Source organism: Trachurus japonicus, chromosome 9 (assembly GCF_045865225.1).
Source record: "Trachurus japonicus isolate A0001 chromosome 9, Traja_1.0".
Classification (NCBI taxonomy): domain Eukaryota; kingdom Metazoa; phylum Chordata; class Actinopteri; order Carangiformes; family Carangidae; genus Trachurus; species Trachurus japonicus.
In genome coordinates this window covers 20,802,980-20,821,262 of record NC_140915.1, presented here as the reverse complement: position 1 = coordinate 20,821,262, position 18,283 = coordinate 20,802,980, and the positions used below count along the sequence as shown (strand labels likewise).

The window sequence follows — 18,283 nt, the reverse complement described above, 5'->3', positions numbered from 1 at the left end:
TGAAATGCGTCTCCCTGGAAAATCTTTCATGTTGACCTCATCCTACAGTAGTAGATGTGAACATAAAATCAAAGCAGTAAAGCTATCAAGAAATATTAAATAATCTCCCCCTTCTGGTCCTCCTATGAAATCAAACACTGTTTGTCTCCCTCACTAGTATTTCATTGGTTTATGTGAGAAAATGATCCCTTACCCTTGTGTCTTGTCCCCACCCAGAGTCTTGATTTTAAAACTAATTATCATCGTGATATTTGAATAGATGAAATGGAAGCTCAAGCTTCAAATGATCTCTTTAAAATAGAAAATCTATGTTTTGTGGTGCTACTTATTTCTTCTGTATCAAGTAACCATAATCAAACAGTTAGCAACTTGAGCTTTATGACTCTTTTTCATCATGGCTCCCTGTCACTCACCCAATTGCTAGCCCTCTCAAAAGTCCCCCAGTGGAAAACACCCGATGAGTGACACCCTTTGAGTGGTCGACACCCAGTTCTGTGGCAGCTACGTTGGTCACTTTTCCTGTCAGATCCCACAATCAGTGATCCTTTTTTCTTTTCTATACAAGTTTGTCATAATAACGCCCAGTGAGTGAGATAAATCTCAGACACAGCTCCACTAGCTGCTATAGCAGCAGATGTTAGTGAAAAAGGTATCATTTGAGATATCAGCCACACGTATCACTTTCAATATTTACTCTGCTGATGGCAGTGGGGTCAGGGTCCTGTTGGTATTTTTGCCGGACAGATAGGGGAACGCAGCACGGCGGCTCACAGCCAGGCAGGGTAGAAATATCAGCTCAGCACAGCCTGATAAGGTCAGCTATATTCACTGGTGTTTTTTGGGACAGGCTTTGTGGTCCACTCAGATGTCTGGCTCCTCCTGTATGTTTGTCCTCCAGCTGAGGTCACCTGTCTGTTACTGTCAGTCACAACATTGTTGAAAAACTTTATTGCCAGACTACGTATCTGTCAGAAATGAATGAAAACATTTGCACCATTCTTCCTTTATTTACTGTCTTCATTTTCGTCATTCACCCCGGCCGTCACCTCATTTTACTGTTGTGATTCAAATCTGTGCCATTAGAGACTTTGAATACTTTACAGAATGCCAACGTAAATTACCATCTGTCTCTCACTTGCAGAACAGGAAACAATAGTATGGACACATGACCATACACATTGTCATTAAAATGCAGTGGTGCTTTGATCGAGTTTATCCATTATCTGTGCAGAATCCCAAAGAAGCCTGACAAAGCAATCTTTGAGCCAGTTAAGTTTCTTTTGAAATCCATGCCGTGCTGCTGTAGATCTCTGTTTGCTGAAAGAAATTAACACGTGCGTGTATAAGGTGAGAGGAAATGCTGACCCTGGCTGTTCACGAGTGACTGGAGGGACGCCAGACACTGTTATTGTCTCTGCCAGTTTCATCAGTGAGGTTGACAAGGAAGTAAACTACATAGGACATCTTTATTGGCTCCAGCATCATGAGTGGTTTTATGGAGCCAAAATTTACATCAGAGGGAGGGAGTCATCCCCATGGTCATTTTTGAATTATTTTACAATGGTACTTTATTATATACCTCAATGCTTGTAATAGGCTCATGGGACTCTCACAAGGTAGCAGGGTGTAGTGGGCATTTGACCTTAAAGAAAGAGGAAAAGTTTGTAGTAGTAAATCAAGCCATGAAGCCAAATTAAATTAAACTCCTAGTTTTGGAGGATTCCTCCTCTCCTCTTGCTTCCACTCTATCTGTTTTTTCCCACTGTCAGAGGGTTGATCCTGTCTGTATTGAGCAGACAAGGTCAGAAACCAGTTGTGACAATCTCTTATCTCATGTTCTATGTCATACTGAAAAGGTTTCCTCTGAATTAACCATGATTCATTTTAAAATCTCATTCATTGAGTAATGATGCATGCTATGTAGGCTTTGTGCAGTGATGGTATAGGCTGAAAAAATACTTCAGAGGAAAGTTAAGAACTTTAACACACCATCCTGCTATTCTGCCATTTGTCAGCATCCACTTTAAAAATGTTTTTTCCCTTCAGAAAATAAAATATGTCTGAAGAGCGAAGCATTACTTAGTCGAGGCACAATGAATTCATGCAGATGCTGGAATATCTTTTCATCAACACTGAAGGAAAAGTTTTATATTTTGTATTGTATTCTTTTTGTCTAAAAGTGATTGGACTTTATGGAAAGAGCTAGCCTGGCTCAAGGGAAAAAAGCCCCAAAAGCTAAAATAAAAATCCACTGTGTTCACATAAGGAAATTCAAAAGTTGCTCACTTTGATTTGTCTTTGGTCATACAAAGAATATTACCTGTATTTTATTCAGGATTCACTTAAGAGATTTTATTTTTTAAACTAACTATATTGATGTGATACAAATTAACATTTTATGGTCTTTGTACATGAATATTAGAGCTATTCAGCGCCGCAGCACAGTCTTTCTAACACACAATGGACCAACTGAATGAATTGAATTTAAATTTAATAAATATTGATCTTTATTTCTCATATGATAATTGCGTCAGGATGTTTTATGCTATTAAGTGTACTGCTGTGTAACAATGCTACATGGTTGGTTTGTGTTTCAGGTCGCCAAGTTGGTCCAGATAGCACATGCAGAGAGAAGCTGGAGAAGACAATTATACTATACACTAAAGTTGTGAGTTACCTTGCATATTAATGTAAAGCAATAAATGCCAAATGTCTGTCTCATTATTAGTGCATAGATTTGTATATTTTAGATCCATGTTTGCCCTCTTTTGTAATTTTCTTCTCTCCCTTCCATACAGTTGTTAGACTTCCTGGAGTACCATCCATGTGCATTCATACCGCTAATCCAGCGTTCCCTGGAATTTGCCGTCAGCTACGTGTTCACACCTGCAGGGGAGGGAGTGACCTTTGAGCGCTTCATTGTTCAGTGCATGAACCTCATCAAGTTGATTGTAAAGAACGACGCCTACAAACCTGCCAAGAACATTGATGGTAAGATATTAAAGCAGCAAGGGAAGAGAATAATGGATGAATGAAGTGATAACACAGGGAACAGAAAAGAAAGACATGGCAGGCAAGTGATAAGAATTTCAGGGAAAGATGAGGAGAAAGAAAATTAAAGTTAACAACCTTAGGTCTGTGATCCAGAGACCTGAAGAAAATGCCACTAGCTCTTCAGAGCTGTTTCACTAACAGGGTTTTGAAAGCACAGCGCTGTAATACCATCAGCATCACTGTACCTTACCGAGGCTCATGTTTATTTCAAGCTGTCAGAGGCCTCTAGTGCTTCATTAACTGAGGAGCACAGAACTCAGTCTTTGCTCTGTGGGCGCACATGGTCTTTTGTGTTTCTCACTGAAGATCTTTCTCCTAAGCAGTTGTTAGTTGAGAGGGAACAGAGCTATGCGTTTGTGGCTCTTCTGTTAATATCTTGATTTCACTTGAATGTTGCAATGTACTGTTTTCTTGTCTCCTGTTTACCAACAGAGAAACAAAATATATTGGGTAGCAAGGTTAAAGAGACTGAGCTGGGACTGACACAGCTTAGCTCAGAGCGGGTGTCTGACTTTTTTATTAGGCCCATACTGTCAGTCAGACATACAGATAACAGGATTTATGTGTGTCTAGTAGTATTAGAAAAGGGCCCTTTTTGTACTGTACAGGTTAGTGACATAGGGGTCAGGGTTACGTCAGTATTTAGTTTAGTTAGTTCAGATTTCTCTTGTTTGCTTTAGGCAAAATGCATTTTTCTGAGAATACTTTTTTTTTTTTTTAAATGCATGATGTTGTTTGGAAAATAAATACCAACCACTTTTTCCAGAAAACAAAATCAAGATGAGCAACAGAGCAAAGTTTTTACTACATGCTATAGAGTAAAATGCAGTATCATGATATTTGTCTGAAATTAAAGACCGGGTAAACCAAATTCAGTATTTTTCTTCTTATCATATTATTAGGCCTTAAATGTGTCCCTCAAACATGTAAAAATATTTTTGCCATTCATCATTTCCTTGAGGAGCTAGACCTCAGAGACTGTTCTGTGTGCAGGTTTTGAATGGGCGGGCTTAAGTCGAGGGCTGCTTTACATAAAGCGGCCGTACTTACATAAACCCGCCCCCTGCTCTGCTCTACGTATAAATACATTCAGCCAACTGACTTCAGAGGTTTTCCGTCCCACTTGCTCTTGAGTCTAGCTGAAACACGTGTAACAGCCAGCTAACTAACCGTAGTTCATGTTCACACACAGGGGAGACCACTACTGTCCTGTTCCTTCATATAATGAGTTAACAGTGCTAACGTTAACGTATTCACACCGTGATAAACAGCAGTCACCGCGGGGAGAGAGGCTGAATCCTCCGGTCACACACCGAGGATCCCTCACAACGTTACACACACACAGAGCAGCAGCAGCAACACCGTCTTTTGACTAGAGTCTCCCTCATTAACACACTGTCCGACCAAACAGCCTCCACTCACGCACACAACCAGACACACGGGAGACCAGCCATAAAATCACGGACAGAAGGACAGAAAACACCGTTTAAAAAAAAAAGAAACTCCACCGTGGTCTCAGTCCACCACACGTTCGAGCAGACACACAGCTGATCAACCCATTTCTTACCTTCACTCTGGTGTCTAAAACAGGCAGCAGCAGCAGCAGCAGTCATCCAGCACCACGTTAATAATCCACTGATCGATATTATTCCCGTTTCGATCGTTACTCGCGGTCTGCCCGTTTCCTCCGTTTGCATTGTGTGAAAGAGAAAAAAAAGTTTTTAGCTGCTGCAGCAGCCGTAGCCTCCCGGCTCCACCGTGTTGTTTCCCCTGGTCTCCTCCCACTGGGACACGGCTGCTGCTCAGCTCGGACGCCATGGTCTGGACCGGGTCTGGACTCGGTACCAGGTCCAGAGATAATTTATTGTCTCTGCTACTGCTTCTCCTGTCAGGACACTTGAAGCTAAAGCTAAGCTAACGTTAGCTAAAAACTTTATTTTTTTTCACACAATGCAAATGGATGAAACATGCTGACCGGTAACGAGATGTAAACGGGAACAGCATGGTGGATTATAACCTGTTACAGCTGGATGACTGCTGCTGCCGACTGTTTTAGACACCAAGAGTGAAGGTAAGAAATATTTCCTGAAGGTTTATCAGCTGTGTCAGTGCTGAGGACTGGGGTGTGTGGTGCAGTGTGTTTGAGGTCACTTTCCCGTCTTTATTTCATGACGACGTGTACATGTTTAGGGTGTGTATCAGGGATGTTCAGCAAGTGAAGTCTAGCTCTCCTGCAGAGAAAACTGCTCATTTATTGACAACTTTGATGCAGAATTTTATATACTTAACGACTTTTTTAGTCCTCCAAATTTGACAGAGTGGTTAATAATATGTTTTCCTGTGGTATTATAAACTTAAAACACATATTTATTCTTGGTTTACCCGGTCTTTAAGGAATTTCTGCATGCAACTTCCTTCTACATTTGAGATCCTATATGCTAAATGCTCCTCTGTATGGATTATGTGTACCCTCCTTTTTCCCTCCTCTTTTCCTCCTTCCTTCCCTCCCTCAGACAGTAAACCAGAGAGTCTGGAGGCTCACAAGATCAAGACAGCATTCTTCACACACCCAACACTGACGGAGATTGGACGCCGACTTGTCTCGCACTACTTCCTTCTCACAGAGGAAGAGCTGGCAATGTGGGAAGAGGACCCTGAGAGCTTTGGTAATAGAACAGATAAACAGGCTGAATCCAAATGTTTGGGCTTATCTAGACTTGCAGACTGGCTGAGTTAACAGGCATCGTCTCTGGAACTGTCCAGGACATGCAGCGAGGGTTAGCCCGTCTACGATTCAGGTCATGAGCAATGTGGCCTTAGGTGCAACCAATTTTTTTAATTGAATTGATGTATTCATGTTGTAATGGTACATCAATACAGTAGGGTTGTTGTTGACTGTGAACATGATCATCTTGTTCCATTATCACTGTTAATGTGTTGCTTTGTTTAAGTAATGGAAATTTTAATTGTACATATGAAACTTCATAACAAAGCTAATATTCTAATAATATTCTAAATCAGGAATACGTCATGTTTAAAAGGCTAATGTGGATTCACAGATAAGTGATCGAAGACCTCGGTGGTGTTTTTAGCTATGGCAGCGAGTGAGATGTTTGCAACTTATTTTATTTTCTCATTTTTTATTATCTTTCAGCTGTAGAAGAAACAGGTGGTGACTCTTGGAAATACAGTTTACGGGTAAACACACACACACACACACACACACACACACACACACACACACACACACACACACACACACACACACACACACACACACACACACATAATGATCCTGCCTTGTTTGTTTGAGAGGACCACTAAAAGAAAGCAAATCTGCCTCCTTCTGGCTCAAACTGAATGCTAGTTTGACTTAAAACTTCAGTTTAACTTTTAACTTTGTGAGTTAAAGAAAAACAAAACCAAAATGAAAAACAAACACACCCATTCTCAAAATCATAAAATGCACATTAAACAACCACAACAGCAGACAATTTCAATTCAGTCTAATTGCTATAATGCTAATTGTCACAAATATGTTTTAGTGTGTTTGTATTTTCAAAAATTCAAAGCAGCATTTTATGTGTTGGCACTGAGCAGATTGTATCAGTGCGGTATCATAAAACAGTTAGTGGTCCCCGGGGCTTTACAGCTTGTTTCTGTGCCTGTGCCTATTTAGTCAGCAGTGGCTTATCTTCAGCTGTTTTTTTTTGTGTGTGATGACATCATTTCTTATCCAGTGTCTTATTTTTTGCCTCAGTTCTCTTCCCATCCCGCTCTTTGCTGAGCCCCATTCTACTTAATTCCATCACTTCAGATGACAAACTTGTACTCTGCCATTGCTTTGAAGTACACTAAAGCATAATTTCAATGAACCTTGAGGTTCTGTTGTAAAAGTTCTTATTCATTTACAGCAGAGTAACGGAAGAAATGCAGCCTGACCGTTTATGAGAGACAATTTAGATTTTTTTGTTCTAACAGTCTTTTTTTTGTTTGTTTTTATTCATTTTTCCTTTTTGATTGCTCTGTGCTACAGTGGTTTTGTCGAAATGAGTGAAGTGATGAGCACTTTACAGACACAGAGATTATGTGCTTAATTAAATGTGATTCAATTATAAATACAAGTGTGTAATTATTCATATTTCAAAAATTAGAAAAAAAGAGTAATTGGTTCTTGTAGTAAAATGCTTTACTACTGAACAAGTTTAAACTGAAATAAAGAAAATTAATAATGATTATAATAATAGTAAAGGCACTGATAGTATTAACAATAGAATATTTTTTTATATACAAGAGATGAAGCTCAAAGTGCTTTACAGTGAGAAATGAAACAGTGCAGTTAAGTAAGGGTGAATAGATGGTGGAGCTTAGATTGTTGGGTCCAGAAAATCCAGCCTGACTATCTGAGCCTGAGCACATTCTGACTGAGCCTAGCTTAACTGTTTTTATGGACCCAAGCTCAGTTTGAACCCTACAGTTTTGATATGTTGGCTGTTAGAGTCAAATTTTAAACAAGTTATTTGAATGACAGAATTCAGTTCAGATCAGATCTCAGTGAGTGCAACACGGAGGAGACATGTGTGCTCACTGCTCAGTGTATTTTGACATAGTATTATGTAAGTGTTATCACAATCATAAAAGCTGAAAGTCTCTCAAAGATACTCAAACATCTGCAGATCTAAGAGAGAGAAAAGTTACTTTATAGGTTACAGAGGTTAATATCAACTTGTATATAGTACCAAAACGGCAGCAAAATACACACATTCCTGCCAACGTAGCTGTCTTGATTGACACATTAGCACCTTCTCATATTCATGATGGTTCATGAGATGACCTTGTCCCTATCAATATTATCGTTGGTACATATTTTCCCAGCTGAACAAGGTTTGCTTTTGTTTCTCCTGATCTCATCAAGTGAAATTGGCTTTTCAGAAGTGCCATGTATCTTCTGACCTTTTGCCAACAAGGCGGAAAGGTTATACACGCTGTGAGATGTCATGGACACATGCGCATCTACTGAACCATACAGCATGTATTTATGAACTGGCTCAGCCCGTTTTGTCAGATTTCTTACACCTTTATTTGATATTGATTTTTTTTGATGACCTCTAAAACCAATACATACTGAGGGTGGTTGGATTAGCTTTTCTCTGTCTACACACACACACACACACACACACACACACACACACACACACACACACACACACACACACACACACACACACACACACACACACACAGAGAGACTGACTTTTCATTGAACCAGCAGCTCAAGGCATTGTTTGTGTGTTTATTATACCCCTTTGTATAAATATGTCTTTCTATAGATGGTATGCACTAACGTTACTTATTCATGTGATATTTCCCCCCCTCAACACCACTGAGTGCCCAACAAAACCATAGGTGGCTGCTTAGAATGAGGATGATTGTGATGCTTGAGAGAAAAACAAAATGAATGATAGTGATGACTTCCACCTGCAGTGGCAGAATGTGTGTATCATCTATTCTGCCAATTAAGTGCCTTTCTTTTTGTTGCCTCTGCTCCCATTTGCAGCCTTGTACAGAGGTATTGTTCCTGGATATCTTCCACAACTACAGCCAGACCCTGACGCCGGTGCTGCTGGAAATGGTTCAGAATCTCCAGGGTCAGTTAAATGTCACTTCAAATATTATTGTATGCCAAAAGCACAGTGGGCTCCCTTTTCAGGAAAACCTTTGTCATTCATTCAATGCAAGGAGACGTGCACTCTGCACTGTTCTCAGTTTATTAGATACATATATCTAAAACGACAATGCTTTCTAATACAGCTCTGCAATGACTTCTATCTTCATAAAGTGTGGGATTAAAACAATAACATAAATGGCACACGCAAATGAAACCCGCTCACACGCAAATCAAATCAAATTTTTGAGTGCTTTCAAAACACTTTGAGCTATTTTGTATCCTGCATCTCTGGTCCCTGGAGCAATATTGTAACCTGCAAGGAGAAAAACACGCTTGAGTGTGCACAGAGTCCACTCGCAAAACGTTCCTCTGCTTGCTCGCAACACTTTCCCCTTCTTTAGTTTCTTTAGTGGGCAGTTTTTGTCAGTACGGGCGCGGGCCTGGGGCCATGTCAATCACCATTGTATCCCCGAATATAATTGGTTGAGCGACTTCGCCAATTGGACAGCAAGGTACGGCAACACAACTAGGACAGACGGGACAAACCACACAGCCCTGAATGCCTGAATAACATGTATTGTGATTTGGTGCTATATGAATTACATTGTCTTGACTCGAATGTTTGCAAAATGTCACACAGAGTAATGTACTTCAATATGTTTGTCTGAGCACCGTCTTTTGTTTCCTCCATCGTTGACATTAATCTGATAATAAGCTGATATTTTTTTGTAACTTGGATCCTGTTGCACACATATACCCCTTTCCCACTGGTCAAAAAACCCGTTTAAACCCGCTAACAATCGGCTTTTGGTGGCAGTGGGGAAAGGCGCACCGAGCCGCGTCGATGTGGTCAAATGACTCGGCAAGCGATGCGGGTTAAAATCGGCTTTAATCGGCTTGGCTCCGATCGGCTTGCAATGGGAACGCCAGACCCGGGTCAACCTGCAAATTTACGTGATGATGCTGAGCGTTACGTGACGCCACGTCATCGCGCCGGTCGCGTCTCGTATCACGTACCAAAACAAAGCTCTGCTCTCGTTCGAGACTGGGATCAAATGATCAAAGAACACTGACCAAAACTATCCTCGGCGGACGGACACACTCCGCAGCGGGCGGCTGTGGCATGACAACAGTGTTTCTTGCACCACGGATGAGAGCGGGGCGACAGGTTTTTTGGTCAATGGGAAAGGGGCCAAATGCCAATTGTTAGCGCGTCGACCCGCGTTTAAAAAACCTTCGTCGACCCGCTAATTTTAGTGGGAAAGCGGCTATAGACATGTTTTTATTTTGGGAAAACTATTCTAGATGTAATTCTCGGTCCCTGAAAAAGTTTTGCAAGTCGACTCTGCGCACGCTCAAGTGTGTTTCTCTCCTTGCAGGCAACAATATTGCTCTAGGGAGCAGAGATGCAGGATACAAAATAGCTCGCAAGTGCTTTGAAAGCGCTCGAAAAAACAATATGCTCGCTCTGATCTTATTTGCGTGCACGTGGGTCTCATCACGCATGCGCAATCTATGTCAGTGTTTTAATCCCATATAAGGTCATGAAGTTCAGGTTTCGTAGGAGCAGTTGATATTTAATGTTTATTCTAATGGTTATTTTTGAGGCAGTTTGTGGTGCAGGTATGGGTTATTGTATTGTTCTGGATGTATTTAATGCTTTTACATAGCATTTATATACCTTATACAAACACTTATGCAAATTATCTTAAAAGATGCAATATAGATAAAATTGCCTTGCTATGCACATATTCTGCTGCATTCAATCCTTGTAACACAATATGTGCCACATGAAATGTCGAATGGTTGCTTCTGCGTGACTGATACATTTCGAATTTTGTAAAACAGCAGAGCATGCAGGTTTGTTCATGTCGCCTTTAGCAGTCACGGTATATGTAACATGCAGTCTGTAGGCTTGACAGCACCTTCAGGTTCCCTGGCTATGACCTACATCATAACAGCTTCTCTCAACTCATTAGTCAGTCACATACATGAACACATACACACTGCTCTCTTGGTGGTGTGTAGATCTTATGTTGCTCAAACACACATCATGGTCTGTTTCCGGGTCTGTTAAATCCTATAGCTCTGCTGTCATCTTAAAAAAAAGACTTGCACTATTACTTGCATTATTTTATCCCTTATCTTCCAAACGCAGCCTGCTTCTGCACTGAAATTACATCCAGTGTGTATTTGTGCCTTTGCAGGCCCAACCAATGTTGAAGACTCCGTCCAGCTGCTAATGAAGGATGCAGGTGAGTCACCGGCTTCATCTACTCTTTCTGCCTAAATGACTGATCTGGACTCAAGAACCGGATTTAGCTGACATTACTATAATGTCTTCAGCACAAAATGTAAAGCCTGTCAGATGGGCTTTGTCATGGAAATTATATAACTACATTTCTAAACAATGCAAAACCAAAGAGAGGGTGAACAGGGTAAAATGAGATGGGTTTGAACAATGAGAGCAACAGGATGTAGAACAAGCATTCTCAAATGGATATTTCTACCTACAGATTCTCTTTTGAGTTGCATTTTATAATGCAATCCAATATATCCTGCCCCCTTCTCCTCCTCCTCTCTTTTCTCTGTCTTTCTAATTCTCTTTGCCAAGAGTGCCTCTGTTAAAGCTGGAAACCTGTAGAGATCTCGGCAGTCTGCTGACAGTGTTGATAAAACGGCACACATCAGTGGATGATCAAGCTGTGCTGTGGTCATCCACGACACACATAATTTGTGACACAGCTAAAGCAGATTGAAGAGGTTAAATGGGAGTACAAGAACCACAGGGATTTATTCTGTTTGAATAAATAAATCAAAGAGTATATTAGTGCTGATACTTGTAGCATTTTTTTTTGCTGCCAGCGCCAATGAGGTATTTACATCTTTTTGTAGTCCTTGTGTCTGTACCACCTTTGTCATTTTATTGCTGCACTGGCAACTGCATTAACTTCCTCTTTGTGAAATATTTAACATTAGTACTTTGACCAGTAGCATACAACCTACAAAGACCTAATTTTGAACCACAAAAATAGGACTCTATATACAACACCACCAAATGTGATAATCAAAGTACTAATGAAGAACTAAGAATAGCACTACAGAGCTCTTATCTGCCTTTTCATTGTTCAGTTGAAGAAAGAAGGAAAGCAAATGCACATTATTCTTTGTGAGTGTTTTGCAATTTCCTGTCAGTTTTATGTACAGTGCCTAAAAAAATGTTACTCCTCAAAGCTTTGGGTTTATGATAAGGGCCAAAGCCACTCCTTGAGTACCTTTGGACTATCCATCTTCCTGGCTATCCCTCCATCCATCTGTTTGCCAAGATAAATGAGAGAAACTATGTCTGTAAGGCATTTTGCAACTCAATAAGATTTTTGATCATTCCACCGAGAGAGACCTATTGTGTTTTATATATTTCCCGGCTTTCTTTTCTCTGCTTTGGCTTTTCTCTCCTTTTCATCTTCTCTCTATAGGTGCGTTTCCATTACCCCTACAAATGCGCAAAACCTAAATATCACAATAAAAAACAGGTAATGGAAACTCGTACATTTCGAAAAACCTCTCTAATAAATATGGTTTTTCAGGCGTATCGATATAAACGTGTATCGCAAAAGTGCTATGGAAACACTTTTTTCACATTTACACGTCACCAGCGTCACCGGATCCGTGTGTGTCCACAGCTGGGTTGGTTTATGTGACTGGAGGGGACGAATGAATGACATGCTTTTTGGCATGCATTGCTGACCTGGGCATTGTTTCTCAATAAATTAGAAAAACCTTTCCTATCATTCTCCTTTCCTGTGCATGGTTGAAGGAGATTGGCTCGCATCCACGCTCCACTCCCTCCTGCGCCGAAATGTCCCCTCCAGTCACATAAACCAACCCCGGTGTGTGGACACGACCACCGTATATTGTTGTCAGCACCTCATCAACAGCTGGTGTCCTTTATTTGTGGCCGACTGGCCGCTGCCAGTGCCACACGGGCTTTGCCTTTCAGCAATCAAGCGCTGTTTTCGTCTTTGTTAAAAACAATAACAGTAGCAGCTCACTGTACCGTCACCATGGAAACGCAAGATGCTTACGTCCATCTTCCTCAAAGTGAAGTCTCGCGGGGCGAGAATTATGGGATATCGTGAGACTAGATTACGGGTCATTTGCAAAACACCTTAAATGCAAATAGCAATTGCGCTTTTTCAAATTTCAAATCAAAGATATCCCTTTTATTTTGCAAAAATCTGTAATGGAAACGCACCTTATGACACCACACTGAAACGGACATTCTTGAGATCACAGTGTGCTCTTGCCCAGTGCCAACCTTGCATAAAAGCCTATAATTAATTTAATGGAAAAAGTTTCAGTTTCACTCCTGTCATTCTTTTCATTTTGCTATCTTAAAATGCAACAAGACACACTTGTATGTTTTTCAATATTATATTGTTCTCATATTTCATTTTTCTGGTCTCATTTTTTTTGTCTTTTGTAGTGTTCCCTCTATGCTTTTGCCACTATTTCACCAATTTCTGCTTGAATACCCCCTTTTAGTTTTGTTTCTGATATACAGTATTTGCCAAGAAATTGCTGTTGCTGAAATTGCTTTTCTATCTTTTTATCTTGGTTATGATTATTTTGCATGACAGAATTATAGCAGATTCAGTTTATCTTATTGTTTTTCATTGAACTGAGGAGCCCAGTTTGAAATGATTTGTATCCACATTAAGCAATCAAATTTTGAAGATTGAAATAAAACCTAACAAGTGATGCAATGCAGTGTGATTAAGATACGACCTTCACTACTCCTGTAGTGGAAAAATGCTAAAAATTACTATTAAAAGTAGCAAATAAAAATAAAGCTGTTGTATGTCTGTTGAATGGTATTTCTTACACAACTAGCTCTCTTTTATACTGCACCTTTTAGATATTTTATATTTTCAGTGGTATTATGACTAAATTAAATTGTTTTTCTGACTTTGGTTGTTTTATCTGCAGTGTACAATGCAGTGGGACTGGCAGCCTATGAACTGTTTGACAATGTGGATTTTGACCAGTGGTTCAAGAATCAGCTTCTTGGAGAGCTGCAAGTCAACCATCACAGGTACTGTGTTGGGAGTGATGCATTTCTTACCGTATGAGTTTCACTTTTACTGCGCACTGCTGCCATGCAGGCGCGCGCGTGTGTGAACACCAATTACGGACACATTTTGCATTCCCAGTGTTATGTATGTTTGAAACAATATGAGTGACACCTTAATTTATTCAGGAGGTGAAATGGGTGGTTGTTTTACTGCATCTGCATCTGATACATCACATAGTTAACAGTCTTTTCTGTGTAACTCAATGTAATTGACTATTAACCTCTGTCCAGCTATTAATTACAGTCAGCAGCACAGTCGCTGCATGCCAAAAGACTCATAAGTAGCCAACTGATGTTTGGAGCCAGAGCCTGTCACGATCACATTAACAACTGTTACTTGTTCTCCTATAATCACTCTACAAAAAAAAACAAAAAACAGTTGTACAAACTAAGAAAGAACATTAATATGGTCATGGCTCAGCTGCAATAAAAATAAACAGTGACATGATAGATGAGTGCATTTAAATGCATTCATCTATCATTTAAATAGCGTTGGGAAAGAGGAAGAGTGGCCAGAGGCAAGGTGGCATGAGTGAGATGAAGAACAAAGAAATGCCCCATACACACAGAGATGACAAGACTATCAAAATAAAAAAAAAAAGCCTGCAGGACTCAAAAGGTCAGCCACACAGGTTGGTACTGACGTCAGAGTGCAGGTCTACTGATGTCATGGTGGCTCTGTTCCCACACGCTGCAGGTGTGAATAACTAATTTTTATTTTTATTCAGTTCACACCCTTTCAATATAATTGACATTTTCTTTTTAGATAACAAAAGTTTTGGTTGATTATTTTGTGAATAAGTCAAAATGACTGCTGGTCACAGGTGTACGAATAGAAATGAATGAGAAATAAATATGAATGAGCAAACGACACAGGAATTCAGCCAAACACCACCTCTGTTGATCTTAGTCATCTTGGTTTCTTACACACTTGCACACAAATGTGAACACACATCTATATTTTACGCCACTCCCTTAATAACAGATGAAAAGAATAAAGGAAAACGAACAACTGTTGAAACACTACTGAATGTTTTGATGACGGTGGAGGGATTTCATCCGTTCAGTTGTCTGGCTCAGGGCACAAATGCTAGCAGCCTGTTAATAGTTCTTTGCACTCTTTATATCTTTGATAATTAAAAGATAACACTGCCCTAATCCTTTAACTAATGTGTTTTTGAAACAACATGGTGATAAAGCCTTGTGCTAAGAGGATTTCTTTTTTCTCCCACCACCAAAGAGATTGTCTTAGTCAGTATCTGGATAGGGCATTTTTAAAATCAATTTCTAGTAAGTAATGTATGGGTCTTCTTGATGTAAAAGTTCACACACATTCAAATTTGGGTTTTATTATTTAATAATATGGATGTGACAAACATTTAGGATTATTTGACCTTGCCGGAGGTATGCACTGTACTTGCCATTATGTCTTTACGTTTAAGTAAAGCCAAGGACAACACAGACACAAACTTTTCAACTCCCATCCCTGTCAGTTCTGATGTGCTGAATCAGGCTGTCAAGATTTTAGATGTTCCCACTCTCTTTTGAGGAGGCTGTAAATTCACCATGGATAATAAAGCAGGAACATGTTCACTGATCTCCTTCACTAAGAGGAGTTTTTTTTGTAGTTCTTTTGGCCAATGTCCATGTACACTATTATTCAAACCCCAACCTCAGTACTTGGCGGAGCATCCTTTCTTGCCTTTATAACCTCGATGAAGTGATTTCAGTAAAACCTGACAAGCTGCTGAAACCTCTCTTGTGGAATCTCTGCCCATTCTTCTCATGCAAAAGCTTCCAACTCATTGAGGTTTAATAATTTCCTTGCTGCATCTTTAAAATCCCACCTATGATTTTCTATGGGATTTATATTTGGAGTCTGAGAAGGCCATTCAAGGACTTTCGAGGCCTCTTGATTAAAATGTTGTGCTTCCTCTCAGAGCCAGGTAGGTTTGCTATTATGCAATTATTTTTGAAATTCCTCACAATTTGCCCAATGCTGTCTAAAGGAATACTCCAGAAAACATTTTAAATCCAATTGCCCTTGTGGTAGCTTGTTGCAACACACCTTGAATACATCCCTGGATGGGGTTGCCTTTACATAAATACATTATGGTTAAGTGATAAACCACAGTTCAGGAAGCTAACTGGTTTTATTCAACCTTTGGTCATGCAGATCAGCCATAGAAATCAACATGATAAAGAGGTTTGGTCCAATCTGTAACCTAAAAGGGGAAGTGGATCCTTGTTCGTAGTATTTCTAGGAAAGACTAATGCAATTGTGTGTGATTAATTGTTAAAGCCCTATCTGGCCCACTCCCTAGGTAGTTTAACAAGTTCCTAAGTATCTAAAATGCTCAAATGTTTACATTGTTAATTCAAGTTAACATTTATCAAGCTCAAACAACAACTAGTGAGAGACATACCAGCAAGATGAGGTTGCCAGCTGCACCAAATGACAGTCTGGCCAGACTTTTGTATCTACTTGATTGGAGAGCTGGACCAGGTGCTGCTCCAATCATGGTCCTTGGCTCAGGCGGTACGCAGGAACTACAGTGGCTAGAGCCAAACATTCATTGGGGATCACAAATCTGAAATACTGTATTATTCATTTTCCAATGTAACTGATAAAGAACTAATCTAAAGTAAAAAATGGCTCTGCAGCAAAGGCTGAATATAAATACATAAATCCTTACTTTGGCTGCTTGAATATTTATGATATAGATTAGTTAAATTAACAGCTGCTTCCACTTTCACCATCTTTTTTGCCTTGTAAAAATAAATTTTTGAAGCAACATGTATTTCCACACAATAAAAACACTTAAACTGATGATACAGAATTTTAATTAAATATTCTCAGGAACTGAACTACACGTTGTATGTACAGTTTATACACTTGGCAGTCAGAAAGTTTCGAGTGTCATTTGCAGTGTGATGAACATTTGAAAGAGCTGTCACACTTTGTGGCAGTGACTCAAAAAAGGTTAAATCAAATTTAAACATGCTGCACAATAGTCTGAGCTTTATACTGGTTGATGTTTCTTTTTACTGACGTTGCTTAAAGTTAATGCCTATGGTGCTCAGGTTGATTGATATTGGGGAATTGCAAGGACCAGCTCAGAGCTCATTAAGTATTATATCGTAGACTTGTGATTACTTATAATGGCCTTTGCCACCTCACTTATCTGAAGTGTTCAAGTGCCACAGCCTTATAGTCTTCAAATAATCATTTCTCGCTCACTACAATAATGATTTTTCAAAATTACCTTTTCTCTCTGCTCAATAGACTCATGATTCATTGTTTTCATTACACGTAGATAATGTTTATGCATACTGAATGCAAATAATCAGTGATTGCCTACTACTTTTGTGCAAGTATATTTTCCTGTGTTTGAGTGTACAAACACAAGTAAACAACAGAAATGTATTTGCTGATGATGGTTAGTTTTACTTTCCTTACATAGTCAACCCTCTGGCTGCTAAATGCTTGCATATGTTTATCTTAATGTGTCTATATTATGTATTTATTCTCTCTGTTTAATCATTTCCTGTGTTTTTGCTTGAGTGTACTGGGAGAAAGCCTATATTAGGAGAGCTGAATTGCATTCAGCTGATGAAGTATTTGACCTGTCTGTTTACTTTATATCAACAATGTTGTGTTGTTCCTGAGGAAATAGGGTTAGATACTCTCAGTCTGCTCTGATCACATTTAGTTTTGCTACCCTGTGAAAAATGATAATGCTGAAATATTTCCCAAGATTGGCAACATCGCGGGAGAAGCAGAGGGACAATACCTTTCTTGGCATCTGCCAGAAGCAACATTCAAAGCAGATTTTCTGGTTGACACACTTGCCCGGTGCATATTTGTTGCTGTTACCAGAACATTTCCAGATCAGGCTGAGCTGCCTGTCTTCCTTGGCCCTCTGGGTATTGGCTGTGTTATACAGCTTGCTTATTTAGACCTTGATCCACATTGCAAAGAACAATAAAAAGACTAGATAATGGAAGCACTATGCTTAGAGGGGTACAAAAAAGAGCTAAACATAAAGCCTGTTTCTATGGAGAATCCCATGCCACTTGAGCAGCCAAATTAATGGTGTCCTTGACGGTCCCCAGGCTTGGGGAGTAAACCCACCTGCTCCCACACTGGCGAGATTTCAGCTGCCTGCTTGCCTCCAAGCTCATAACCAGGCCAGGCGAGGCAATTTTATTTGTATTGCCCATTTTTACAAACGGTTTATCTCAAAGGGCTTTACATAGCATCATAACAACATCCTCTGCCCTTAGACCCTCACATCAACTGAGGAAAAACTCCATAGAAAACCCTTTTAACAGGGAAAAATTTGGAGAAACCTCAGGGTGAGCAACAGAGGAGGGATCCCCAGTGTTTCCCATTCATAGACCAATGTGTGGCGCAGCGCCACAGA

General features: G+C 39.9%; 1 protein-coding gene across 1 annotated transcript in view; it reads left to right on the top strand.

Annotated features, from left to right (window-relative positions):
* Positions 1-18,283, top strand: part of ipo11 (importin 11) — a 120,512-nt gene that overhangs the window by 27,891 nt on the left and 74,338 nt on the right. Inside the window, exons 9-15 of the mRNA XM_085786498.1 lie at positions 2,598-2,668; positions 2,799-2,991; positions 5,568-5,720; positions 6,209-6,252; positions 8,612-8,702; positions 10,930-10,977; positions 13,712-13,817. Of these exons, the coding sequence (XP_085642624.1) occupies positions 2,598-2,668; positions 2,799-2,991; positions 5,568-5,720; positions 6,209-6,252; positions 8,612-8,702; positions 10,930-10,977; positions 13,712-13,817 (706 nt within the window). The remainder of the gene's footprint in view (positions 1-2,597; positions 2,669-2,798; positions 2,992-5,567; positions 5,721-6,208; positions 6,253-8,611; positions 8,703-10,929; positions 10,978-13,711; positions 13,818-18,283) is intronic.